Consider the following 27,500-nt stretch of genomic DNA (forward strand, 5'->3'; position numbering starts at 1 on the left):
TAAAGTTCTATGTATAGTTAATTATAGGTTAGGTGTTTAGGTTCTCTTGGTGATTATTTGTGTTGTGTAGTTGCAGTCTTTACAGCGTTGTCATTCGAACACAGGTCGTCAGCGAAGCATTGTTCGAAAAAAATGTTCGACTGTCATCAGTTGTGAGTCTTGTGTAAACTGTTTTTCATTCATGAACAGGGGTTACGGCGGCTGGTTTAACAAGCAATTGTCCTTAGTTGATTAGGACAGGCCGTTATATCAGTAGTCTAGTGTATAATATGAATAATTGAGTCTGATCTCAGGGTAAAGTGATTAGAATGAGACTACAACTTCCCCCCTCCCCCTCACAAACCACTAGGATAGTTATCTAGATGTTCGTAAGGGTCTGAAAGTATATTGCGGTTCTGATGATAATCTGCTTGTAAACTGGCTAGTGAATTTAGACAGAGAATATTCTCGAGTTATATCTTTATTGTGTCATAAATCGTTCGTTTAAAGTATAAAACGTCTATGTTTAAATCGTTTTCATTGAATGTCTCAAGAATTTAGTTTTATGTAAATGAAATTTTAGGGATCCTCAAATATTTTTTTTTAAACTTCAGATTTCACGTATGAGAATAATATACCGTATTAACCTAAACGCAACGAAACTTAACCTTAACCTTGCCTTTACCTTACCTTAGCCTAACCATGGGTAGGGAGTAGATAATAGCGCTAATTATGTAGTGGTTTTGAAGTGATTATACTCTAAGGGAGCAGGCAGGGAGCCGGTGGCTGAGCGGACAGCACACTGGACGCGTGAACCTGTGGTCCCGGGTTCAATCCCGGGCGCCGGCGAGAAACAATGGGCAGGGTTTCTTTCACCCTGATGCCCCTGTTACCTAGCAGTAAATAGGTACCTGGGAGTTAGTCAGCTGTCACGGGCTGATTCTTGGGCGTGGAGGCCTTGTCGAGGACCGGGCCGCGGGAACACTAAACCCCGAAATCATCTCAAGATAACCTCAAGATAACCTCTAGGGCACCGCTTCCCCGAGAACAAGTTGCAAGAATTATCACTGAGCTTGGCATTCCAGCGCTATTTAGACATGCTCCCTACATACAAGTTCCTCGGGTTGTTATATAATACGGCAGGAATGATCTGGTATTGTTCACATTACTTTCAGCAGTTTCGTCTTCCTACTTTAATGGACCTCAGTTTCATACTGAAACTGAGAAAGGGCGCGAGCCTTCCAAGAGTGCGTTATAGATATTAGTTTAGATATTAACTGGAGCCAATAGTGGGCGCCTGGAACGAATTTTATTATCAGCCGCGGAGGGCTGCGACTCTTGCATAGTGAAGCAGGGCCACAACCCGTCAACCTCGTACGAAACCTGTATTTGTACCTGTACGGAACCTGTATTTGTACCTGTACGGAACCTGTATTTGTACCTGTACGAAACCTGTATTTGTACCTGTACGGAACCTGTATTTGTACCTGTACGAAACCTGTATTTGTACCTGTACGGAACCTGTATTTGTACCTGTACGGAACCTGTATTTGTACCTGTACGGAACCTGTATTTGTACCTGTACGAAATTTGAACAACTTCATTGCTTTTTTTGTTAACAAATAGAGAAGGGGCGGTGGTACGCCTCTAGCAGTGTCCAGGGTATAACATGTTAACAAATAGAGAAGGGGCGGTGGTACGCCTCTAGCAGTGTCCAGGGTATAACAGCTTAGTGTTGTAAGCTTGAATCACAGACCTGATTACTGGATCTATCACAGGCTTAATTTTCTTTGTTTTTGTAAATTAATTAATACTCGGAGGATTAGCGTTGATTGGGTCGCCAGGAGGGGGAAAAATGAGGCTTTTATAGACACGGTGATTATGGGGGGGAGGGGGGGGGGGGTTAGGGGCGATGGTGCCATCACTAGGGTGGCACTCTATCCTGCTATCACCAGGGGTGGCACTCTATCCTCCTATCCTGCTATCACCAGGGGTGGCACTCTATCCTCCTATCCTGCTATCAATAGAGTGGTGGCACTGATACACCGCCCGACCCCCCCTGCATGCCATAATATGGCCGTCCTGTATCATAATATGGCCTTCCTATATCATAATATGGCCTTCCTATATCATAATATGGCCGTCCTGTATCATAATATGGCCTTCCTATATCATAATATGGCCTTCCTATATCATAATATGGCCGTCCTGTATCATAATATGGCCTTCCTATATCATAATATGGCCTTCCTATATCATAATATGGCCTTCTTGTATCATAAAATGGCCTTCCCGTATCATAATATGGCCTTCTTGTATCATAATGTCTCTCGTGTCATAATATGGCCCCTCCCCGTGTCATAATATGGCCCCTCACCGTGTCATAATATGGCCCCCGTGTCATAATATGGCCCCTCCCCGTGTCATAATATGGCCCCTCCCCGTGTCATAATATGGCCCCTCCTCGTGTCATAATATGGCCCCTCCCCGTGTCATAATATGGCCCCTCCCCGTGTCATAATATGGCCCCTCCCCGTGTCATAATATGGCCCCCGTGTCATAATATGGCCCCCTCCCCGTGTCATAATATGGCCCCCGTGTCATAATATGGCCCCTCCTCGTGTCATAATATGGCCCCCGTGTCATAATATGGCCCCTCCTCGTGTCATAATATGGCCCCTCCCCGTGTCATAATATGGCCCCCGTGTCATAATATGGCCCCTCCCCGTGTCATAATATGGCCCCCGTGTCATAATATGGCCCCTCCTCGTGTCATAATATGGCCCCTCCCCGTGTCATAATATAGCCCCTCCCCGTGTCATAATATAGCCCCTCCTCGTGTCATAATATGGCCCCCGTGTCATAATATGGCCCCTCCCCGTGTCATAATATGGCCCCTCCCCGTGTCATAATATGGCCCCCGTGTCATAATATGGCCCCTCCTCGTGTCATAATATGGCCCCTCCCCGTGTCATAATATAGCCCCTCCCCGTGTCATAATATAGCCCCTCCTCGTGTCATAATATGGCCCCCGTGTCATAATATGGCCCCTCCCCGTGTCATAATATGGCCCCTCCCCGTGTCATAATATGGCCCCCGTGTCATAATATGGCCCCTCCTCGTGTCATAATATGGCCCCTCCCCGTGTCATAATATAGCCCCTCCCCGTGTCATAATATAGCCCCTCCTCGTGTCATAATATGGCCCCCGTGTCATAATATGGCCCCTCCCCGTGTCATAATATAGCCCCTCCTCGTGTCATAATATGGCCCCCGTGTCATAATATGGCCCCCGTGTCATAATATGGCCCCTCCTCGTGTCATAATATGGCCCCCGTGTCATAATATGGCCCCTCCTCGTGTCATAATATAGCCCCTCCTCGTGTCATAATATGGCCCCTCCTCGTGTCATAATATGGCCCCTCCCCGTGTCATAATATGGCCCCCGTGTCATAATATGGCCTCTCCCCGTGTCATAATATGGCCTCTCCCCGTGTCATAATATGGCCCCCGTGTCATAATATGGCCCCCGTGTCATAATATGGCCCCTCCCCGTGTCATAATATGGCCCCTCCCCGTGTCATAATATGGCCCCTCCCCGTGTCATAATATGGCCCCTCCCCGTGTCATAATATGGCCTCTCCCCGTGTCATAATATGGCCTCTCCCCGTGTCATAATATGGCCCCCGTGTCATAATATGGCCCCCGTGTCATAATATGGCCTCTCCCCGTGTCATAATATGGCCCCTCCCCGTGTCATAATATGGCCCCTCCCCGTGTCATAATATGGCCTCTCCCCGTGTCATAATATGGCCCCTCCCCGTGTCATAATATGGCCCCCGTGTCATAATATGGCCTCTCCCCGTGTCATAATATGGCCCCTCCCCGTGTCATAATACGGCTCACGGAAGCACGTTGTCCTCTGTCGCAGGAAATTCTATGAATAATACCAACTTTATCGGCGGCAACTTTGGTTAGACAATCCATCTTGAAAGTTTCATTTTCGGTGAGTGGGGCGACTCTCCCTTTCTCCTCCCCCCCCCTCCCTCTTCATCTCCTTTTGCCTCCTCTTAACCCCCCCTTTTCCATCTTGCCCCCCCCCTCTTTTTATCTTCTTCTCTTGAGGTTATCTTGAGATGATTTCGGGGGTTTTTAGTGTCCCCGCGGCCCGGTCCACGACCAGGCCTCCACCCCCAGGAAGCAACCCGTGACAGCTGACTAACACCCAGGTACCTATTTTACTGCTAGGTAACAGGGGCATAGGGTGAAAGAAACTCTGCCCATTGTTTCTCGCCGGCGCCTGGGATCGATCCCAGGACCACAGGATCACATTTTGCTGCCTGTTCCTCTCTCGTTTCTATCCCCTTTTTGCATTATTTACTTCGTTATCCACACTTGTCTGTTACTAATTCTCACGTTATTCTTGCCTCTTGATTTGCCTCCTTTCTCCTATCTTTATCAATCTTTGTATTTCCTACTCTACTTTATTCTTCTCCACTGTTCCTCCTTTCCCATCTGTTAGCTGCCTTCTCTCTTTCCTTGCTATAGTTCCCTTTTTTTCCCGTTTCTTATTCCTGTTCATATTTTCTTTTGTTTTGAAAATGTTTTAATTTTTTCTCGTTCACGTTTGATGGGAGCTTCAGATCTTTTTGTTCTAGTGGGCTACGGTTTATAGCAGCACTCTCACGGGTGTGTTCACTTGGAGCCTTTTGACCTTGTCTGTCGCGCCTCTTATTTCCCTCTTTCTTCTTCTCGTTTGTCTCGTGTTGCAGTCAAGGCAGCATTCTAGTCTTGACTTTAGTTTTCCTTCCTCTTTCTCTCTCTTTCTCTCTCCCTTTGGTCGTCTTACACTTGACAGGGTCTCAGGTTCTACCTCTTTCTTTCTTTCTTTCTTTCTCTTCGCTTTCACATAGTTCCTCACGCCTTGTTTATGGGATTATATGAGTTCTTCCGTTTGTGTAGTGTATTCATGCTCTCTCTCTCTCTCTCTCTCTCTCTCTCTCTCTCTCTCTCTCTCTCTCCCTCTCTCCCTCTCTCACTCTCACTCTCTCACTCTCTCACTCTCTCACTCTCTCTCTCTCTCTCTCTCTCTTTCTCTCTCTCTCTCTCTCTCACTCTCTCTCTCTCTCTCTCTCTCTCTCTCTCTCTCTCTCTCTCTCTCTCTCTCTCTCTCTCTCTCTCTCTCTCTCTCTCTCTCTCTCTCTCTCTCTCTCTCTCACTCTCTCTGTCTCTCTCTCTCTCTCTCTCTCTCTCTCTCTCTCTCTCTCTCTCTCTCTCTCTCTCTCTCTCTCTCTCTAAGGTCACGTGTTTGTCTTTTAAATAGCTGTTGTTGTTGTTCTAGATTCAGCTACTCTGAACCAATAGTTCCAAGTAGCACGGGCTATGGTGAGCCCGTAGTGGACTTACCTGGCACAGGAGCGGGACAAGTAGCTGGGTCTATGGTGAGCCCGTAGTGGACTTACCTGACACAGGAGCGGTGCTCTCGTAATGTGGTCGTGCAGAGATGCTACAAGTGGAGAAAACTGAAGGTGGGGCACAGGGGATTAAACACGGTAGGCGGGGGGCATGGGGCGTGCAGGTGGGGGGGGGAGATGGGGGGAGATGGGAGGGAGGTGGGGGGGAAGGGAGGGGGGTGCAGATGGACCAATTCTCCCCCCCATGTACAGCCTTGTCAGACGTCACAGCGACGAAGGGACCAGAGAGAATGTGACAGGAGCCATCACAGTGCCAACCAACACCTCCCTCCCTCCCCCCATAAAGCCGATATTGGTGGTGTTGTATACGAGTCAGCCAACCTCGTTGCCACAGTGTTGAAAGTGGTGGATGGCACTACCTTACCCCCACCTAGCCCCCTTCAATCTGAGGATCGCAGTACAATCTCATTAACGGTAAATCTATCTATCCATCTATCACCCATGTTCACTAGGGCCAGATTTAGAGCCAACACCGCTTACAGGGTCCAGACTTTATATGTGGGCCTGTGTCCCTCTTATTAGAAGCAGCACAGACTCCAGCTCTTGGGTCCCACACCTCTTACACCCCCTTACCTTTATATCATTTTAATTGCTTGATATAAATCAGAGAGAGAGAGAGGGGGGAGGGGGGGGGATTACATAATTTAAAATATCGTTTAATTAAGCGGAGTAGCCGGTCCAGTTAGCGGGGTTGGCCACTAAATGAAATGCGCTCGCTCGGCATGATCGATCGCGGCGTCCCTGTTAATATGCAGTTTAATTATAAAGTTATATTGAGTCATAGCCAGCCCTTGTCATATTTAATAGGCAGACATAAATTCAATTTGTCCTGGACTCTGGCGGTGGGGCGGTTGCCATGTCTTGCAATGGTTGCCATGTCTTGCTATGTTCTGCTGGACGCGCCAAGTAGCTAGTTTTGGGGGGCGTCTCTCTCTCTCTGACTCTTCACTGTACCTTAAAGGTAAGGAGCCAGATTCACGAAGCCGTTACGCGAGTACTTACGAACGTGTACATCTTTCCCCTCAATCTTTGACGGCTTTGGTTGCATTTATTAAACAGTTTACAAGGATGAAAACTTGCCAATCAACTGTTGTTATTGTTATAAACAGCCTCCTGGTGCTTCGGAGCTCATTAAATGTTTAATAATTGTAAACAAAGCCGCCAAAGATTGAGAAAAGATGTACAGGTTCGTAAGTGCTTGCGTAACTGCTTCGTGAATATGTCCCCAAGGTTCGTAAGTGCTTGCGTAACTGCTTCGTGAATCTGGCCCAAGGATGTTTGGTCCTTCGGATTGGTTGGCACTCTGGCCAGTGTGGCACTCTGGTGGAGGGTGACCTTTGTGAGCTAGTGAGAGGGAGAGGGTTGATGCCAGTGGAGGTGTCTTCGTGAGATAGTTAGCAAAAGGCGTTTGAGTAGTTAGTGTCTTTCCAGTAGTCAGGGGTAGGGTGGGGGTGTTGTGGAGGGGGGGATGGCCCCCTCCTCCTCCTCCTCCCCCCCCCCCTATCCACAACAAGGGGGGGTTGGTTGGTTGAAGGGGGGGGGGGTGGAGAGAAGACATGAGGGTCGGTAATCGTGATGGAATTCCTCATTTCCAGTTCAAGCCATCATCTCTACCCGTGTGTGTACTCACCTAGCTGTACTTGCAGGGGGGGTTGACCTTCAGCTCTTTAGCCCTGCCTTCCAGCTATCACTCGGACCTTTCACGCTCTGTCATTTCTCTAACACTCTTGACAAGGGAGAGAAATGCTCTCTAGCGTCCTTGTTGCTTGTTCAAATCCTCCATATCTAAATATTCTCATATTTTCAATATGAGTATACTCAGTTCCAATGAGTATTTTGTATGTCGTTATCATAATTCCACTGATCTATTTATATTCGTGTCTGTGCATGTGTGCTTATTTACGTGTGTGGGGACTACAAGGAGGAGGCTCTAGCTCTCTAGTCCTGCCTCATAGCTATTGTACCCTGTTTAAAGGTGTTTTGTGACATTTATATTTATGAACTAAATTAGCATTTACAACTTCCATATCTTAGCGTAAATGAATGGAATGTGTGTGTGTGTGTGTGTGTGTGTGTGTGTGTGTGTGTGTGTGTGTGTGTGTGTGTGTGTGTGTGTGTGTGTGTTCGCGCGCGCGGGCCCACAGCATAGATCAGCGTTAGTGAGGCGTTACCATTACCCAATATCTTTTGTTCCCTAACAAAAAACAAACCTGAAAACGAGGTATGTGTTGGCCGAATGGTGGTGGGGGAGGGGGGGGGAGAGAGAACTGGTCTCTCTCTCTCTCTCTCTCTCTCTCTCTCTCTCTCTCTCTCTCTCTCTCTCTCTCTCTCTCTCTCTCTCTCTCTCTCTCTCTCTCCCTCCCTCCCCCAGGTATCTGTTACACCCCGACAACCACACCCAGGGTACTTAACCTTCCCAGTAAACACCCACATTAATCCTTGTCTCATTACTGCTCCAAGAATACTCGCCTGACCATATGATTTTGATGTATATATATTTTTTGTATCCACCCCCCCTTCCCCCTAGTATATAATATATATATATATATATATATATATATATATATATATATATATATATATATATATATATATATATATATATATTCACAGCTGTTTTTATTCCCCCTCTGGTCGTGTTGACATGGTTATTTAAGGGGGCGCGGGTTATGGCAGATTTTTTTATTAATTGAACGTGAAAAATGGAGGTTATATAGCTGGGAAGAGCAAGCAAAAGCCAGGCCGCAAGGTTTGTTCAAACACTGATTGAAGGATGTTGAGTTTGTTTTTTTTTGAGGGTGGGAGGTTGGGGGGGAGGGGAGAACGGCACACGAAATCCAGTCGAAATTTTCAAAACTGTATTATTGTAAGTGTATAAACTGTATAGTGTAAGTGTTTTTTTTTTGAAGAGAGGCTGTCATGGGGGCTATTTTAAGGAAGCGTGTGTGAGGGCTGACATTCGTGTATTGTTATATGTGAGTTGTCAGTCGTGTAAAAACAGTTAATAGGGATGATTAATGTCAAATTAATGGGGGGGGGGAAGAGTGAAGGGGGAAATGTGTAATAAGGGTGATCGAGTCGGTGCTCGGAGGGTGTGCCAGAGTGCCTGCCTGCCTGCCAGGGAATTATCCCGAGTGTCATTGGATAACTTGGTTGTGGCACTGTGCCTGTTTATCCCTGTCCTGATGACAGATGAGTGTAAATACCGTCGACATGGTGTAATGCCTTGTGGGTCTCGCGAGAGAGACAGAGGGAGAGAGAGAGAGAGAGAGAGAGAGAGAGAGAGAGAGAGAGAGAGAGAGAGAGAGAGAGAGAGAGAGAGAGAGAGAGAGAGAGAGAGAGAGAGAGAGAGGGGGGGAGGAATAGAGAGAGTGGGAGAGGGAGGAAGAGAGAGAAAGATGCTGGGAGGGAGAGAGGGGGGAGACACACACACACACACACACACACACACACACACACACACACACACACACACACACACACACACACACACACAGGGGGGGATAGAGCCCAATTGGCTCAGGAACCTGTACACCTGTTGATTGACGGTTGAGAGGCGGGACCAAAGAGCCAGAGCTCAACCCCTGCAAACACAATTAGGTGAGTACACACAGACACACACACACACACACACGTGAAAACTTGGAACCCAAATGAAACACAAATACATTAGACAGACATTTTTCACCAAGAGTCAGTAGTTAGCAAATAAAATGCCGTGAGAAGCAAGGAATGCAGAGTAAATACAATAGAGCCCAATAGCTTCAACTCGTACACCAGTTGATTGGAATGTTAAAAAGGCGGGGCCCAAGAGCCGAAAAGCTCAACAAGCCCTCCCCCCCCCCGCAAGCACAACAAAGTACACAGGGGCGGCTCACTCAGGGGCTCAGTTTTAACGAGAGACTCTGGGTAGCTCTCCCCCCCCTTCCCCCTGTGGCACTAACCATAGGGCTGTGGCACTAACGATCAACAGCCCAGTGGCACTCAGCCCTGTGGCACTGCCAACAGCCCTGCGGTAGTCTCGAACCAGCGACAATTAAGGGTGATCTATGAAGTGTCATTAGCACTTGCAACAATTTGCCAAGACATAATTTGTGTTATAATTATATATATATATAACAGTTGAGGTGTTCAGGCCGTGTGAGTTCATCATAGAGGGGTCCATTAGGCTGTTTAGGGCGGCGTTTCACGCCCACGCCCACGCTCACGCCCACCAGCTTCTTTCCTACCATGTTCATCACCAGTTCTCTTCGCCTGTTCACCCCCACTGCTGTTGTTCCTGTTCTTCCCGTTCATTTTTTTTTTATTCTACCGTTGGCGGCGTTTTTGTGTAAGCCGTTATCACTCAGCCGTTATCTGGGGTTTTGTCGTCGTGTGGGCTAACTAATTCGGTTCGTATCTCATCTTATCCGATTGATTGATGAAGATTAAGCCACCCAAGAGGTGGCACGGGCATGAATAGCCCGTGACGTCTTATCCTTCAATGGGCAGAGTTTCTTTCACCCTATGCCCATGTTACCTAGCAGTAAAGTAGGTACCTGGGTGTTAGTCAGCTGTCACGGGATGCTTCCTGGGGGGTGGAGGCCTGGTCGAGGCCCGGGCCGCGGGGACACTAAAGCCCCGAAATCATCTCAAGATAACCTCAAGATAACCCCACAACCCCCTCCTCCCTGACCAGATGACTAAGTGTTTATTGTCTCGATGCTGGTAAGTCAGCTGCGATGCTGAGCCTGTCTACTGCACCCGTCTACAAGCGCTGAGCCTGTCTACTGCCCCCGTCTACAAGCGCTGAGCCTGTCTATACTGCCCCCCGTCTACAAGTGCTGGGCTTGTCTACTGCCCCCGTCTACAAGCGCTGGGTCTGTCTACTGCCCCCGTCTACAAGTGCTGGGCTTGTCTACTGCCCCCGTCTACAAACGCTGAGGCTGTCTACTGCCCCCGTCTACAAGCGCTGGGCCTGTCTACTGCCCCCGTCTACAAGTGCTGGGCTTGTCTACTGCCCCCGTCTACAAGCGCTGGGCCTGTCTACTGTCCCCGTCTACAAGCGCTGGACCTGTCTACTGCCCCCGTCTACAAGCGCTGGGTCTGTCTACTGCCCCCGTCTACAAGCGCTGGACCTGTCTACTGCCCCCGTCTACAAACGCTGAGGCTGTCTACTGCCCCCGTCTACAAGCGCTGAGCCTGTCTACTGCCCCCGTCTACAAGCGCTGGGCCTGTCTACTGCCCCCGTCTACAAGCGCTGAGGCTGTCTACTGCCCCCGTCTACAAGTGCTGGGCTTGTCTACTGCCCCCGTCTACAAGTGCTGGGCTTGTCTACTGCCCCCGTCTACAAGCGCTGGGCCTGTCTACTGCCCCCGTCTACAAGCCGGGGGGGGGAGGGGTCGACAGGGGCCCACTATAATCGTTCCTTGGTCTACAAGGCATGTACTAAAAATTCTCTGGTCAACTGGGTGATTACTCATAATCGCAATCAATGAGTTGATTACTCATTTTCTGGTTGACGTGGCCATTACTCGTCCTCCCGTCAGTGGGTCAATTACTCACTACTCGAGTCCTGGGCAACTCTGGTCGACTCAAATGACGATCTTATTCGACCTATTTACTAGAAAGATACGCAGCCCTGCTGGGGGGGTGGATTCACGAAACAGTTACGCAAGTACTTACGAACCTGTACATCATTCCTCAATCTTTAACGGAGCAAGATAAACAGACCAGCCACGTGAGCAGCAAAGTTAAACAAAGTACAAGAATTGGGAGCGAAACAGTGGCATCAATTTACCCCCATTTTGTATACATGTATAACACGAGAAATGAAGGGAATCGGAAGCATTAGACGTCCGACTGTTGGAAAGGCGGGACTCGAGAGCTGAAGCTTGGTCCTAAGAGGCAAGGACACACACACACGGACACATACGTGATACACACGGACACATACGTGATACACACACACACGGACACATACGTGATACACACACACGGACACATACGTGATACACACACACCTACTCCTCGACAATTTCAGGATCCCTTCCCTATAAAAAAGTTGTTAAAAGGGAAATTTTATCCGTCTTATGCAGATGTTATATCTGTGTTATGATCTACTCCGTGTCGGCAATAACGAGAAAGTTTGTGTAATTTCAGTTGAAACTGCTTTTATAACGATTGGCACGGGGGGCGTGCCCGGGGGGGGGGCGTGCCGCACGCCCTGGCGCTGTGGAGCCGAGGCATCCTCTTGTTCACAGACCGATCGTTGTCCTCCAGTTCGTATCCCGTCCGTTGTTAGGGGGTCAGGAAGCCTTTTCTTTGGGCTCCCTAAGGTCACCTCTCGCCTCCTTCCCCACAGGTTCGAACCCAAACTCCAGGATAGCTAGCTATTTACTCCTAGGTGAACAGCGGCACCAGGGGAAAGAAAACGTGCCCAATCATTTCTGTCTCGACCAGGAATTGAACCCCAGGCTTGCATGATTGTGAGTAGAGGACCTATAGACAATTATATTATAGGGTTAATTTTTTTCTTATCCGGCAGCCGGATAAAAAAAATTTCCCTGATAAGTTATTTTCAGACGGATAAGTTTTTTTTCCCATTTTCGCTGAATATTTTTTTCCCCCAAATCATTCCCGAATGAATGTTTTCCGGCAGTTGGAAGTCGAAGAAATTTTTTCCTCCTTGAAGATGATTTTTTTTTCCATTGAAGAAGAATTTTGAACCATAGGGCACCTGGAATAGGCTGTAACTGAAGCGACTTAATGCTCCTAAACGACCCCACACTCTTCTGAACCCTGAAGCTCTGAATAGCTTCATAGCGCCAATCCTGACAGTATGGGAACTATGTGACGAGGTATAACTACTCAATCTTAACCCACAGTGTAAGAACTGCATCTTAGCGGACTCTTAAAGATGCAGCTGAACTGAACTCTCCACCAGGTCAATTCAGAAGTTGCATAAAATATTGCACTGGATGAAAAATATATGGTTTTCATATATTTTTTATTTCATGGATTTTCCTCCACGACATAGGAAAATGTTGATGTGGAAATTGACTGCAATCACTCTTCAATATCTCTCTTGAGGAGTAATTAACTACACTATTTGTAGCGCAGAAAATAGTGAGTCAGCGCACGCACGCACGCACGCACGCACGCACACACACACACACACACACACACACACACACACACACACGCACACACACACACACACACACACACAGTTTCACATGCAAATATGATGGAGCTCAAATTCGAGAACCTGTACACCTGTATATTACCGATCGAGAGGCGGAGACCAAAAGAGCCGAAGCTCAACCCCCCGCAAGCACAACACGACGAGCACACACACACGCACACGCACATGCGTGTGTAAGTTAACACGCACAAAACCATGCGTTAGTGCATCATTGCAGCCTCCACTCTGTGCACGATGCTGCAACCACCCCCTACCTTCCTTCCTTGCCCTACGTTTATCTTGACGTCGTCTTAATTCTTATTTATCCACCCCTCGCTCTCTCCTAAATTTGTATCCGTTTGCCATAGTGTCTCGTTTCACATCCTGTAATGTGTCCTGTAATGTGTCCTGTACTGTGTCCTGTAATGTGTCCTGTACTGTGTCCTGTAATGTGTCGTTGTGTATTCTCGTCCGTAAAGCCTTGTACGTCAGACTATATTACAATAATTACTATGTCACTTGTATCAATTATAATTATTAATAATTAGTTAACTACATTTGTTTTGGCCCGTTGAGAGGGAGAGAGAGAGAGACAGAGAGAGAGAGAGAGAGATAGACAGAGACAGAGAGGCAGAGGCAGAGAGAGACAGAGAGGGAGAGAGGCAGAGAGACAGAGACAGAGAGAGAAAGAGACAGAGAGAGTAGAACTTTCTCTCCTACCGTTGCAAGCGAACACAAAAGTAACGACATAGTGTGTAAACGAGCACAAAAGTGAGTGAGAGCGAGTACAGACGGAGTGAATCAATGCAAGTGCAAGAATACTCGGGCGAGAGTGAGAGAGTGAGTGAGTGCAACGTCACCCTCTTCCCTTACTTAATTAGCTTAATTAACCTTTAGAATTTTTGCAAGGTGCACTTGATAAGGTCCTGGAGTGTGTTGGTGTCTCTCTCCTTGCTCGGCATCTTGGCCTCCTTCACCACTGCAGAAGAGGTGAAGAACGAAGAGAAAACAGGAGAAATAAGAAAGAGAGAGAAAGAGAAATATAAGAGAAGGAAAGAGAGATAGAAGGAAAAAAATCAAATAGATTTCTCCAACTTTTTTTATCCCCACTTCTAATAGAAATAAGGGAGAGTGAATGGAGGACGAAGGGATGGAATGGGGTTGGTGGGGTTAGATTGGTAGGAGGGGGAGGGGGGGGGAGGGTTGACGAAAGCAGTAGTGACACACACACATGTTATCTGCTGTAATGAAAGCGTTATCAGTGTTATCGTGTCTCCCATGATAGCGGCCTTCGACTGTGGTGCTATGATAGATTGAAAGGAAGATATTGACGTAAAAAAAAAAATACTTCGATTTCAACCCCCCAACCCCCCCTCTTTCCCCCCCCCCCCACCTCATTTCCCATCTTCCCTAACCAATGTGCTCCCCCCCCACATCTCTCAAGCACCTCCCTCTCCCATATTGCAAGCTCCTCCCTCCCCCATATTGCAAAGAACCCCCCCCTCCCACCTCCCCCCCCCACATCTTGCAAGCACCTCCCCCCCCACCCCACAACAAGTTTGGCCAGGATGAGTTATCTGCGGCTAATTACCCAGACTCCTGCCTGGCCCATCTTTTGAAACCTGTTCATTAGTAAATGGAGAAAGTTGAAAAGGAGAACTATGAGACTAGCGATGATTTCATTAGGCGGTTTGAAGTTTTTAATGAACAATCCAGCCGCCGGTAATTGGACCCTTAATAATTAACGCTTTCATTGCCCCCCCTCCCCCCCCCACCCCCTTACCCTTCCTCCTCCTCCTCCTCCCCCCTTCCACCCCATTTTCTAAATCCCTTCCCAAACCCCCCCCTCCCCCCTGCTCACTTTTCAATACCTTCCTACCCATTCCCCATTAACTAACTCCACTCTAGTCAATGCGTTCCTTAAGGCAGTGTACCCTCTTTCAACCCCCTCCCCCCCATCACAACCATGGACCCCCCCTCCCCCTCCCCACCACCACCTCTCTCCCCCATCCACCTCTGGCCATTCCATCCCCCATTCCATCATCTCCTCCCCCCCCTCCCCCTCTTCTTCCCCCCGGGCTCTTCACAGAATTGAACAGTGCACCTCATTAGTGGAGAGTTGTGCGCTGAGTGCGTTCACTACATGTTCATGCACTCCTCGGCTTCACACCCAACTCATCGTGCAGTGATGATACGCACTCGGGAATTCATCTCTCCTATCTGGAAAACATTGGGTTGACCCGTTGAGTTCAACGGGTATTGAACAGAGGATGAGGGAGGGAGGAAGGGAAGGGAAGGAGGAGGCGGTGAGGGACAAATGGTGACAGGTAGGGAGGGAGTGAGACGTCTTGAGGGAGGCTGGGATGGGTGAAGACGTCTTGAGGGAGGCTGGGATGGGTGAAGACGTCTTGAGGGAGGCTGGGATGGGTGAAGACGTCTTGAGGGAGGCTGGGATGGAGGAAGACGTCTTGAGGGAGGCTGGGATGGGTGAAGACGTCTTGAGGGAGGCTGGGATGGAGGAGCAACAAACCTCCATCACTCCTCTAAGTACAATCTTGCACCACTGTCAACGTTACCTTCATCACGCGGCATCAGTGTGTGTGTGGTAGTGGTGGTGGTGGTAGAAGTACCTGGTGGTACCCTAGTGTACCGTAGGTAGTCACAAGCATGTGTCGTAAGGTTGAGTGTGTACCAATTGATGCCCACACCCATGGGGGACCTGGGAACAACGCCCCCCTCCTCCCCTGGGGAAGACCTTGGGGGGGACACACACACCCCTGGAGAGGCCCAAGGGGACACCCCTAAAGAGCCCCTGGGGATATTCATCCCAGGGGGACTTTCTTTGGAACTTGAGTGGTTTAAATCCCTCCCTGCTCAACCATCTGTACACTATACAACATATGTACAAAAGCTACTCCAAAACCCGACTAAAACAGAAGCGAAAAAAGAAACAGGGAAAAAGGAGGAAACCCCACCTCCATTTCAAACTTTGACCCAAATATCAGGGTAACAAGGTTATCGCGAATAACCGAACTCATTTACGGGCTCACCATCTTGAGGTTATCTTGAGATGATTTCGGGGCTTTTTTAGTGTCCCCGCGGCCCGGTCCTCGACCAGGCCTCCACCCCCAGGAAGCAGCCCGTGACAGCTGACTAACACCCAGGTACCTATTTACTGCTAGGTAACGGGGGCATTCAGGGTGAAAGATTCTTTGCCCATTTGTTTCTGCCTCGTGCGGGAATCGAACCCGCGCCACGGAATTACGAGTCCTGCGCGCTATCCACCAGGCTACGAGACCCCATTGATATAGCCCGTGTTACATGGACATTTCGTTCTGAGTAGCTAAATCTAAAAACAACGACAACAACTACTCCAATGTACATCATTCCCATCGTCTAACAGGTGTAGGACCCGGCTGTAATGACGCAGATACTGAAGGACTTGTGTGGAACAAGAGGGAAAGGGAAAGCCTCCGTTGTACACGCCTGGGTGGAGGTGTTGTGGTACAAGCCAGGATGTACATGGTACAAGAAGGAAGGAGGGTGTTTAGTGAAGGGATCCGTGTCATGGAAATCAACGCCGGTAATGGTTGAAGACATTGAAAACTCCGACTAGGAACTGATGGATGGACTCTTAAGAGCTTTAGAAGCTGCTGGACGAGCCTGTTCCAGGGGGCCCTGACAGCTGCTGGATGGTCCAATTCCTGGGCCCCGGCAGCTGACGAACGGTCCAGGGGCCAGATTCACGAAGCAGTTAAGCAAGCACTTACGAATTTGTACATCATTTCTCAATCTTTAACGGCTTTGTTTACAATTATTAAACAGTTAATGAGCTCCGAAGCACCCGGAGGCTGTTTATAACAATAACAACAGTTGATTAGGAAGTTTTCATGCTGGTAAACTTTTAATAAACGTAACCAAAGCCGTCAATGATTGAGGAAAGATGTACACGTTCGTAAGTGCTTGCGTAACTGCTTCGTGAATCTGGCTCCAGTTCCTGGGCCCCGACAGCTGAGTTACAGGTCCAAATGGAGCCTGTGGACAATACATGTATCTTTTAACCAGTATAGTTTTAATTGAATTAAGTGAATAATTTTGCAAACATGAACCCAATTTTGTGGTTAAATAATGTTAGATATATGCTCATACAATATACTTTTCCGGTGTATAATCCTGGTAATGCATGATATAGGGGTAGATCAGGATAGGTAGGCGAGCCTGGGGAACAGGCGTGGATGGTACAGTTGTTCATGGAGTGTTCAAAATTGCTTATTGCATATGAATGAATGGGGGACAAGCGCTCTCCCCGCTACACAAGAGCGCCCTCTATACCTCCCAGCTACACAAGAGCGCCCTCTATACCTCCCAGCTACACAAGAGCGCCCTCTATACCTGCCAGCTACACAAGAGCGCCCTCTATACCTGCCAGCTACACAAGAGCGCCCTCTATACCTCCCAGCTACACAAGAGCGCCCTCTATACCTGCCAGCTACACAAGAGCGCCCTCTATACCTCCCAGCTACACAAGAGCGCCCTCTATACCTCCCAGCTACACAAGAGCGCCCTCTATACCTCCCAGCTACACAAGAGCGCCCTCTATACCTCCCAGCTACACAAGAGCGCCCTCTATACCTCCCAGCTACACAAGAGCGCCCTCTATACCTCCCAGCTACACAAGAGCGTCCTCTACACCTACCCGCTACACAAGAGCGCCCTCTATACCTCCCAGCTATACAAGAGCGCCCTCTATACCTCCCAGCTACACAAGAGCGTCCTCTATACCTCCCAGGTACACAAGAGCGCCCTCTATACCTCCCCGCTACACAAGAGCGCCCTCTATACCTCCCAGCTACACAAGAGCGCCCTCTATACCTCCCAGCTACACAAGAGCGCCCTCTATACCTCCCAGCTACACAAGAGCGCCCTCTATACCTCCCAGCTACACAAGAGCGCCCTCTATACCTCCCAGCTACACAAGAGCGTCCTCTATACCTCCCAGGTACACAAAAGCGCCCTCTACACCTCCCCGCTACACAAGAGCGCCCTCTATACCTCCCCGCTACACAAGGGCGCCCTCTAAACCTCCCCGCGACACAAGAGCACCCTCTATACCTCCCCCCCCCCCCCGCTACACAAGAGCGCCCTCTACACCGCCCCTCTACACAAGATAAGGCACGTCGTGCTTACCAACATTACCGCTAGAGGGCATTACAGGTGGGGATTAATAACACACACGGCCGGCCAAGGTCTGGTCGCCGGTATTTGCCGGATCTTAATTAACTGGGCCCTTGTTATGTCATTTTTCAAAAATGTTGACGAGGTTCCAATTAGACTAAGAGGCGCGCACTGATCACCCGGCTAAAGAATCCCTTTTGTTTTTGTTCCTCGGCTGTATTCGAACCCCGGCGCATTTTCATGGCGTCGATTTAATTAAACGTTCCGTTCTTGCGATTTCTTTTTTCCCCCTTCCCCTCCCCCCCTCTAACAGAGGAACTTTGATTAATCAATAGGAGTGATATATGATCCAATTAAATGGATATTCCATGGTGTTTCCCGCTGCCGGCTCGCGGGTATAGGGAGTCGCGGAGACTAGCGGGCAGCGCCACCGTCACACCGGTTTCGGAGTCTGTTTTTAGGGTCGCTTGTTCGTACGAGAGATCAGAAGGTGGGTTGTGGGGGGTAGGTGGGGGTGGAGTTGGGGAGGGGGGGGTTGACGGAAGAGGTGGTGGTGGGGGTGGAGAGGGGAAGAGGGGGTAGGATAGAGGCATCTGTAGGGGTGAGGGAGGTAGGAATTGGGAGGAGGAAGATAACCAGGAGATAAAAATGTGTCGGTTTAGAAAGCTGTAAGCTCCGGAAGCTGTGGACATCACTACAGACTTGAGCATCGTTGGAGTAGATGCTCCAAGATGTGTGTGTGTGTGTGTGGTAGACTTCATGTTTGGAGGCGTATGTGTGTGTGTGTGTTTGGGCACATCCCTCAACCCCTCAACCCCTCAACGCTGAGGAGGGCAGAGTTGTGTTGGATAAAGCTGTTTTGAGAGGGAGAATTGATTGCTTGGATCAGTGGTGGAGAAAAGTTGAGGAGCAGAGTAGTTTGGTGTGATGGAGCGGAGATGACCCTGGGGATCAGGGCAGGAGATCTTGCCCTGATATTGGAGGAGACTTCAGGGGAAAATACGACAGTCTAAGGAGCAGCTCCTGATCCCTTATACTCCCCTCCCTACCCTACCCTACCTCCCCGGACTGTATTGGAGTAGAGAGGGAGATAGAGTCGTCACCCCCCCCCCACCACTATTACAACTACCACCATTACCATCATCACTACAACTATAACCACCTCTAGTGACCACCATCGCCACCCCCCCCCCCCATACTTATAACTACCTCCCCCCCCCAATTTCCTCTTACGATTACCACCGCAATTACCATCGCTTACCACATAACTACCATTACCACTACCCCCTATTACCTCGACCACCATCTCCACCATAGCCACTCCGACACCGCTTCAACTACCATTACCACCATGATGAGCATCAGCTTAAGATGCGAGTAGCCCTGGGGCCAGATTCATCATGAACTGAGTAGCCCTGGAAGCCAGATGCATCATGAACTGAGTAGCCCTGGAAGCCAGATGCATCATGGACTGAGTAGCCCTGGAAGCCAGATGCATCATGGACTGAGTAGCCCTGGAAGCCAGATGCATCATGAACTGAGTAGCCCTGGAAGCCAGATGCATCATGAACTGAGTAGTCCTGGAAGCCAGATGCATCATGGACTGAGTAGTCCTGAAAGCCAGATGCATCATGGACTGAGTAGTCCTGGAAGCCAGATGCATCATGAACTGAGTAGCCCTGGAAGCCAGTCACATCATGAACTGAGTAGCCCTGGAAGCCAGATGCATCATGGACTGAGTAGCCCTGGAAGCCAGATGCATCATGAACTGAGTAGCCCTGGAAGCCAGATGCATCATGGACTGAGTAGCCCTGGAAGCCAGATGCATCATGAACTGAGTAGCCCTGGAAGCCAGATGCATCATGGACTGAGTAGCCCTGGAAGCCAGATGCATCATGAACTGAGTAGCCCTGGAAGCCAGATGCATCATGGACTGAGTAGTCCTGAAAGCCAGATGCATCATGGACTGAGTAGTCCTGGAAGCCAGATGCATCATGAACTGAGTAGCCCTGGAAGCCAGATGCATCATGGATTGAGTAGCCCTGGAAGCCAGATGCATCATGGACTGAGTAGCCCTGGAAGCCAGTCACATCATGGACTGAGTAGCCCTGGAAGCCAGATGCATCATGAACTGAGTAGCCCTGGAAGCCAGATGCATCATGGACTGAGTAGCCCTGGAAGCCAGATGCATCATGGACTGAGTAGCCCTGGAAGCCAGTCACATCATGGACTGAGTAGCCCTGGAAGCCAGTGAAATTATGATGATGGGAACATGATAGGAACATGATACACAAGTGAGAGTTATCTCTCACTGTTCACAAAAGAGAGTCAAGTACTCCAAGAGCGCATCAAGAGACGTAGAACGTATATAATCCCTCTTCCACAAGGCCCGGTTCTTTCCCACATTGATCCACACACGAAATTCCCCCCCCCCCCCAAAAAAAAATGAACCCTCAGTCTTTCCCAGCATGAGAAAATGCCACGAGGAGTGGGCCCTCCAAGCCTTTATTTAATCAAGACTTGCCAAGTGCTCAATTACAGCACCTAAGGGCTACAGCTATTCTGAAATGTTCCTCTCTGGAACGCCTCTCCAAGAGTGGAGTATCAAGTCCAAAAGTCCATAGACGAGGGGGGAACGAACGCGCACACAGACGCCTTCAACTCACACATGGAGCGCCATTCAAACTTTATTCATTAGTTGGTTTGCCACTTGAAGTGTAAATGTGCAGTTCCTTGAGTTTCCATTTCATTTCAGTTTACTATGAACAGTGTCAGGGTTTTTTTTTTTTTGGAGGGGGGGACTTAGTGCTTCGGGGCGAGGAGAAGTCCAATTTTGGTCGACGGCTTTGAAAGGGGAATAATATTGAGTGTTTTGAATGCATTAAGAAGGTGAGGTGTTGCAAGGACGGCCCGTGATCAACCCCACTGTTGGGTGTTGCGGTGGGAGGTATTGTTTATTTCGTGTAGTGTATACACGCACACACGCACCCCCCCCCTCTCTGTCTATGCTTGGCAGATAATAAATATTATGATATCTGGAGACGCACTATCCTCCCTTAATTGATATGTGAGTTTCCATTTTAATGTATTTTTATCAGTTGTATTTGGTTGGTGTATTTTGATAGCATTGTATAGGACGTTAACAAATACAATCTTTATAGTAAATAAGGTAAGATACAGCAAGGAAATTTTAGATATAAGACTCTAGTTCTTGTCCCTAATTCCTCAAGCTCCGGTCCTATATATTCTCATCTTCTGCTTCAAACCCCAATCACCAGACCCCCAATCACCTGACCCCCCACTTATTCCTTGACCCCAGTCTCTGACCCCCACTTATTCCTCGACCCCAACTCCTGACCCCCTCCACTGGCCAAGTCCATCTAAACCACTACAAGTCGGGGTTAGGTTAGGTTAGGTTACGTTAGGTTAGGTTAGGTTAGAATTTTGTCCTGAACATATTGTATAATATATCTAACCTTCTGTCCAAGGGTTACACTGGAGGGGAGGAGCGAGGAACTGATGAGAGGGAAGGAGAGCAAGAGACAATAACTTGTAGCGAAAGAGAAAAGGTGATTATGAGGATATGAGGAGAAATAGGTAACCCAGTATGGCTATATTGCGCGTGGATATGAGGACAGAATTGGGGGAGAACGCAGGGAATGAACGATACCTATCCACTGGGGGGCTAGCCATCGGGGATTGAACACCGGCCCTGCAAGAAGCGAGTTGCATTCGTTCTACCGACCAATCCAAGTGGTAAGACGTACAACATTGACGAAATAAGGTGATAGAATTGAAAATGTCAATGATCTGCTGGGGCCAGATTTCCGAAGCGGTTACGCAAACACTTACTAACCTGTACATCTATTCTCAGTCTTTGCCGGCTTTGTTTACAATTATTAAACAGTTAATGAGCTCCGAAGCACCAGAAGGCTGTTTATAACAATAACAACAGTTAATTGGGAAGTTTTCATGTTTGTAAACTGTTTAATAAATGTAACCAAAGGCGTTAAAGATTAAGGAAAGATGTCCACGTTCGTAAGTACTCGTGTAACTGCTTCGTGAATCTGGTCCCAGGTCTTTAAGATGTCGGGGTTTTATATTCCGTCTTGAGCCGATGCAAACTAGTACGTAGTTAGGCAAGATGGTGGTATTAGGATCTTGAGAGAGGGACAGTTGATGAGGAGTACTAGTGAAGGTGACCTGTTGAAGGTATACCCCCCTGGGGAAGTGACAGAGTGGAGGTATACTCTTGGGGAAGTGACCTGACGGAGGTATACTGGAGGAGTTGCCAGCGTCGACGCGGACATACCTGCTGCTCGCATCTTACCTGAATAAATGCTAATTAAAAGCGACTGTTTCCTGTGATGAATTGACAGGCAGCCTCACAGCTATAGCCTGCCTCCCACTTGACTGTCTTGACGAGCGATGGTGTGGGGCTGGAATGTGACCTCTGGTGGGGCCAACAAGCGTGACCCCGTGACCTCTGACGTGGGGCTACTGCGTGACCCCTTCCCCCATGATTTCTCCGCGAGGCAATAAGCTGTCTGTAGTAGTTAAACGATCATTTGGTTTTGTTTGAATTTATTGTTTGATCGAATTTCAAGATAGTTGTCACCCCTCACTGTCTCTACCTCTCCTGCACCCTCCCTTCCCCCCCTATGTTCACTGGGCGCTCCCCCCCCCCCAACCCCAATATCTACAACCCCCCCTTCCCCCTTCTTCCTACTTCAACTTTTCTCCAATCTTAGCCTTCAGTGACCTGGCAGCGTTACCCCTCGCTACCAACAACGCCTATCCAGGAGTCGTTTGGTCATTTCATTGCGCTCGCTGGTCAAAGTCCCTTTGCCAAAAGGCTGCCTCGTGTGTTCCACTTTCTTGTAAGATTTTCCCGCCTGTGATGCAGAGCGTCCACGTGTCTGTGCTGCTCTGTAACCCGGGGGGAAGCGATCATCTGTACCTCGCTACAGGGGGGAAGATATTAGCACTTTCCACGCCCTGATTGGTTAGTTTCACCAGGACATTACCGCTAGATCTCCTTCAGAATCCAGGAACGCGTTTGTGTCTATCTTGTGTGTTTTTAATTTTTCCCTTTTAGCATTGTATTTCGCGTTAAATCACGAGGCACTGTCACCCTACTAACCAGCTTGTTTCTCTCGGCAGATTCTGCGTCGGCGACCGGTTTTACCTGTGCGACAACAAGATCTTGTGCGAGTACGACTACGAGGAGCGTATGGTATTCGCCAACATGTCGTATTCCTCAGACTCTCTGGCCCACATCAAGCGACAAGTTAGTGACCTTCAGGTAGTGTTCGTTCAACTACGCACTGCAAAACATCACCTGCACTCTCCCCCCACCCCACAACCCCCACCCCACAACCCCCACCCCACAACCCCTACCCCACAACCCCCCACCCCACAACCCCCCACCCTTCCTGGGCACACACTAGCTACAGGGCCCCCCCCTCTCTCTCTCTCTCTCTCTCTCTCTCTCTCTCTCTCTCTCTCTTTCTCTCTCTCTCTCTCTCTCTCTCTTTCTGTCCAACCACTTGGGCCAGATGGTAGAGCGACGGTCTCGCTTCATGCAGGTCGGCGTTCAATCCCCGACCGTCCCGAAGTGGTTGGGTACCGTTCCTTCCTTCCCAGTCCCATCCCAAATCCTTATCCAGACCCCTTTCAATTGCTATATAGTCGTAATGGCTTGGCGTTTCCTCCTGACAGTCTCCCTCTCTCTCTCACTCTCTCTGTTATTACTACGTAATTTCTTTCTTTATCTCTGTGGGTTATTGTTATTTCTGCCTAAAGTCTTGAAACATATATTATATATATATATATATATATATATATATATATATATATATATATATATATATATATATATATATATGTTTCTCTTATTTCTGAGACATTCATATTTTCTGGAGAAGTTTGCTGTTATTTTCACACTTTTCAACGGGGTTCAGATCTGTGCTTCTCACCTCTGTAGCACGCGACCTTCTCACACGCCACGGGCACCTTTGTCACCCTTCTGCAACACTGCCGCCAGTCTCATTTGTGTTGCCCCCACAGGCACCACGCTTCCACAGGCACCACGCTTCCACAGGCACCACGCCCCCACAGGCACCACGCTTCCACAGGCACCACGCCCCCACAGGCACCACGCTTCCACAGGCACCACGCTTCCACAGGCACCACGCCCCCACAGGCACCACGCCCCCACAGGCACCAAGCCCCCACAGGCACCAAGCCCCCCACAGGCACCACGCCCTCACAGGCACCACGCCTCCACAGGCACCACGCCCCCACAGGCATCACTCCCCCACAGGCACCACGCCCCCACAGGCACCACGCCCCCACAGGCACCACTCCCCCACAGGCACCACTCCCCCACAGGCACCACGCCCCCACAGGCACCACGCCCCCACAGGCACCACGCCCCCACAGGCACCACGCCCTCACAGGCACCACGCCCCCACAGGCACCACGCCCCCACAGGCACCACTCCCCCACAGGCACCACGCCCCCACAGGCACCACGCCCCCACAGGCACCACGCCCCCACAGGCACCACGCCCTCACAGGCACCACGCCCCCACAGGCACCACGCCCCCACAGGCACCACGCCCCCACAGGCACCACGCCCCCACAGGCATGATACCTGTGGGGGCGTGGGCGAGCCTCCAATTATAAAAATATTTACCATTCCTGTATTTATGCCTTAACCAATGTTGTTCTCCGTTATCCTGTTCTTCCTTCTCGCTTGTTCAGACTCATGTTCTTCTCCTCCTCCATTCCTCGTTCTTCTCCTCCTCCTCCTCCTTTCCTCGACATAACGTTGTGTAACATAGAGGTTACGAGCACCTGAGCAAGCAACAGTAGACAGATAACCCACAATTCTCCAGCATCCCAGACTCCCAGCATCCCATATTAAAGAAACCACTCCTCAGTTGCACCTCTTAAGTACTCAATTTAATCTCGACGACCCCCTCAACTCCCCCACAGCTCTGGAGATGACGCAAACGAGTGATGCTCGGCATTGTGGGTCATGTGAGGGAGGTATTTTATAACCACTGGGGCTCACCATAGCCCGTGCTACTTGGAATTTTTTGTTCCAAGTAGCGAATCTTAAGCAACAACAAATCACTGCATATGCTTCGCTAGCTTGCCTCTAAATTACTAACACAATCAGTGCTTCGGGGAGAGGAAGGGAAGGTAATTATCAGGAGAGAGCGTCAAGTCATTACGACTATATAGCACTGGGAAGGGGTCAGGATAAGGATTTAGGGATGGGACGGGGGAGAAGGAATGGTGCCCAACCAATTGGACAGTCGGGGATTGAACGCCGACCTGCATGAAGCGAGACCGTCGCTCTACCGTTCAGCCCAAGTGGTTGCCAGCATCCGTATCTCTAGCGAAGGCGACAGTGCTGGAGTCATTTGATTAGTAAAGTAATATTAGTAAGTAATAAAGTGCTTTAGCATTATATGGGTATAATATATTATTATACCTATTGTTGTTGGGATATAAGTGTGATGTGCTGATGTCAGTTCTCGTTAAATCGGTAGTTACGCTGATATGTTGATAGGTGTTTAAGGCTTGATATACGGCAGAACATATATACTAACAGGTATACTACTACTATGTAGTGAATTATATACAAAGGGGCACTTCTGTTTTCCCATTTTCTGTATATACATATATTCCATTTTCTTTCAATCTTAAATTCCTAATTTATGTTGCGTTTCCTGGTTGCTAAAAAAATTTCCCAATTTTTCTTGACTCCTGTCCCTTACTATTATTTAATTGGTGTTGTTATTGGTTGTCCCTGACCTCTGACCCCTGACCTCTGACCCCTGACCCCTGACCTTGCTAGCCACTAAACAACCCAGCCACCAAAATGATAGTGCATATTATATCAGCAATTGGGTGAACGTAATACATTAAAATGCTTCAAATGGCTCAATAATATGAAAAAAAACTAAGCAACCTTACTTCTCTTTCTCCTAAGCCTAAATAAGCCAACTTAGGCCTAATATATGCCAATCTAGGCCTAGCAAATTTTAGATTTGGTTATTTCTCGTTCGCTATGCAAAGTTAATAGTATAAAATGCATTTTTGATTTGTTTTGCACATCCGTTCATTTTTGTACGTTTGACCAACAATGGCTATATGTACTTTATATATTTTTGGTATGGCAGGTTGTTATAATTTGACCTTAATTAATCCGTCTATTTTGGGATTACACGTATCCCATATTAAGGTATAATTAATCCCAATCATATTCTACATTAAGGGCAGAATTTTCTGTGATTCCTTTGATGAGAACAACGTAGCTCTTAACTCTTGGACTAACCTGAGTGTATTGACCCCTTGTAGTGACCCTCTGATCCTCTAATGACCTGGCTTTGATCCCTCAAGCTACCTTATCTTCGTTTATCGTTACCAAACACTAAGGTTACCCAACGGCTGTCGAGATCAACGCAGTTCTGAGCTCCCTAAAGCCTACAGTCCACTCGTTAGCTGTGAGAGTCTGAAATACGTGCTTCGAAAACCCTTTTTTTCTCCTTAACAAAACGAAATCGGTGTTCATTTGGATCCCAGAGACCTATCCTGATCCCTGAGACCTATCCTGATCCCAGAGACCTATCCTGATCCCTGAGACCTATCCTGATCCCAGAGATCTATCCTGATCCCTGAATCCTATCCTGATCCCTGAGACCTATCCTGATCCCTGAGACCTATCCTGATCCCTGAGACCTATCCTGATCCCTGAGACCTATCCTGATCCCTGAGACCTATCCTGATCCCTGAGACCTATCCTGATCCTTGAGTCCTATCCTGACCCCAGAGACTTATCCTGATCCCTGAGTCCTATTCTGATCCCTGAGTCCTATCCTGATCCCAGAGACCTATCCTGATCCCTGAGTCCTATCCTTATCCTGGAGAGCTATCCTGACCTCTTCCAAGTACCTTCGACATCTCCCTTTGTTCTTCCCTTCGTTATTCAAAGTTGAAGGAATTGATTCATTCGTTAAAGAAACGTCTTGTTTGTTTTCATTTATTCGTTAACCAATCTTTTTTTTGGTTGTTAAACGACCCTACATCCTCGTTTGTTTTCCATCTCTAGCAAGTGCCGTAATTCGAAAGAGACTAGTAATTAGAATTCCTAATAGATAGGCCCCCATTTTCGTTGGCCAGTCACCATTAACCATTTATTTGTTAACCCCCTTCATTTGTCTCCTAGTACTGTTTCGTTGATTATGACTTTTTAATTAACCAATCGTTATATTCGTTAACCAGTCTAACCCCAAAAATGTTATACAAATCATCTTTTCACTAATCAGTTCACCGTTTCGTTAAATCCTCCTTGTTGTCCTCAGCCATTCCCAATTGACCCAATCTTCTCTCTAATTAACGAAGGGATAGTTTTCTCATTAACCATACCCACACCTCTCTTTAACGAGTCCTGTTTTTCGTTAACCATTGGTGGGGGTTTGATTGGCCAGTTTCCCATTCATGAATCTGCCCCTTAGATATCTCACTGTTTTGTTAGTCATTTCATTCGTTAACCAGCTATCCCCTTTCGTTAAATTTTAATTTTATTAAAACAATTTTTAATTAACAATCTCTCTCATTTTGTGATTCCTCCTTTCGTTTCTCCTCTCCTCGTTAAAAAGTTCCTCCTTTCGTTAACCAGTCCCTCCTTTCG

General features: G+C 48.4%; 1 protein-coding gene across 6 annotated transcripts in view; it reads left to right on the top strand.

Moving 5' to 3' along the window:
- Positions 1-27,500, top strand: part of LOC123759666 (uncharacterized) — a 364,501-nt gene that overhangs the window by 327,436 nt on the left and 9,565 nt on the right. For 4 of the 6 annotated variants that reach the window (XM_069318051.1, XM_069318040.1, XM_069318034.1 and 1 more), the window contains one exon: positions 22,956-23,097. In XM_069318051.1, coding sequence (XP_069174152.1) covers positions 22,956-23,097 — 142 coding nt within the window. The remainder of the gene's footprint in view (positions 1-22,955; positions 23,098-27,500) is intronic. The other 2 variants (XM_069318064.1, XM_069318068.1) reach the window with 1 other exon arrangement.

This window comes from Procambarus clarkii, chromosome 8 (assembly GCF_040958095.1).
Source record: "Procambarus clarkii isolate CNS0578487 chromosome 8, FALCON_Pclarkii_2.0, whole genome shotgun sequence".
NCBI classification, from domain to species: domain Eukaryota; kingdom Metazoa; phylum Arthropoda; class Malacostraca; order Decapoda; family Cambaridae; genus Procambarus; species Procambarus clarkii.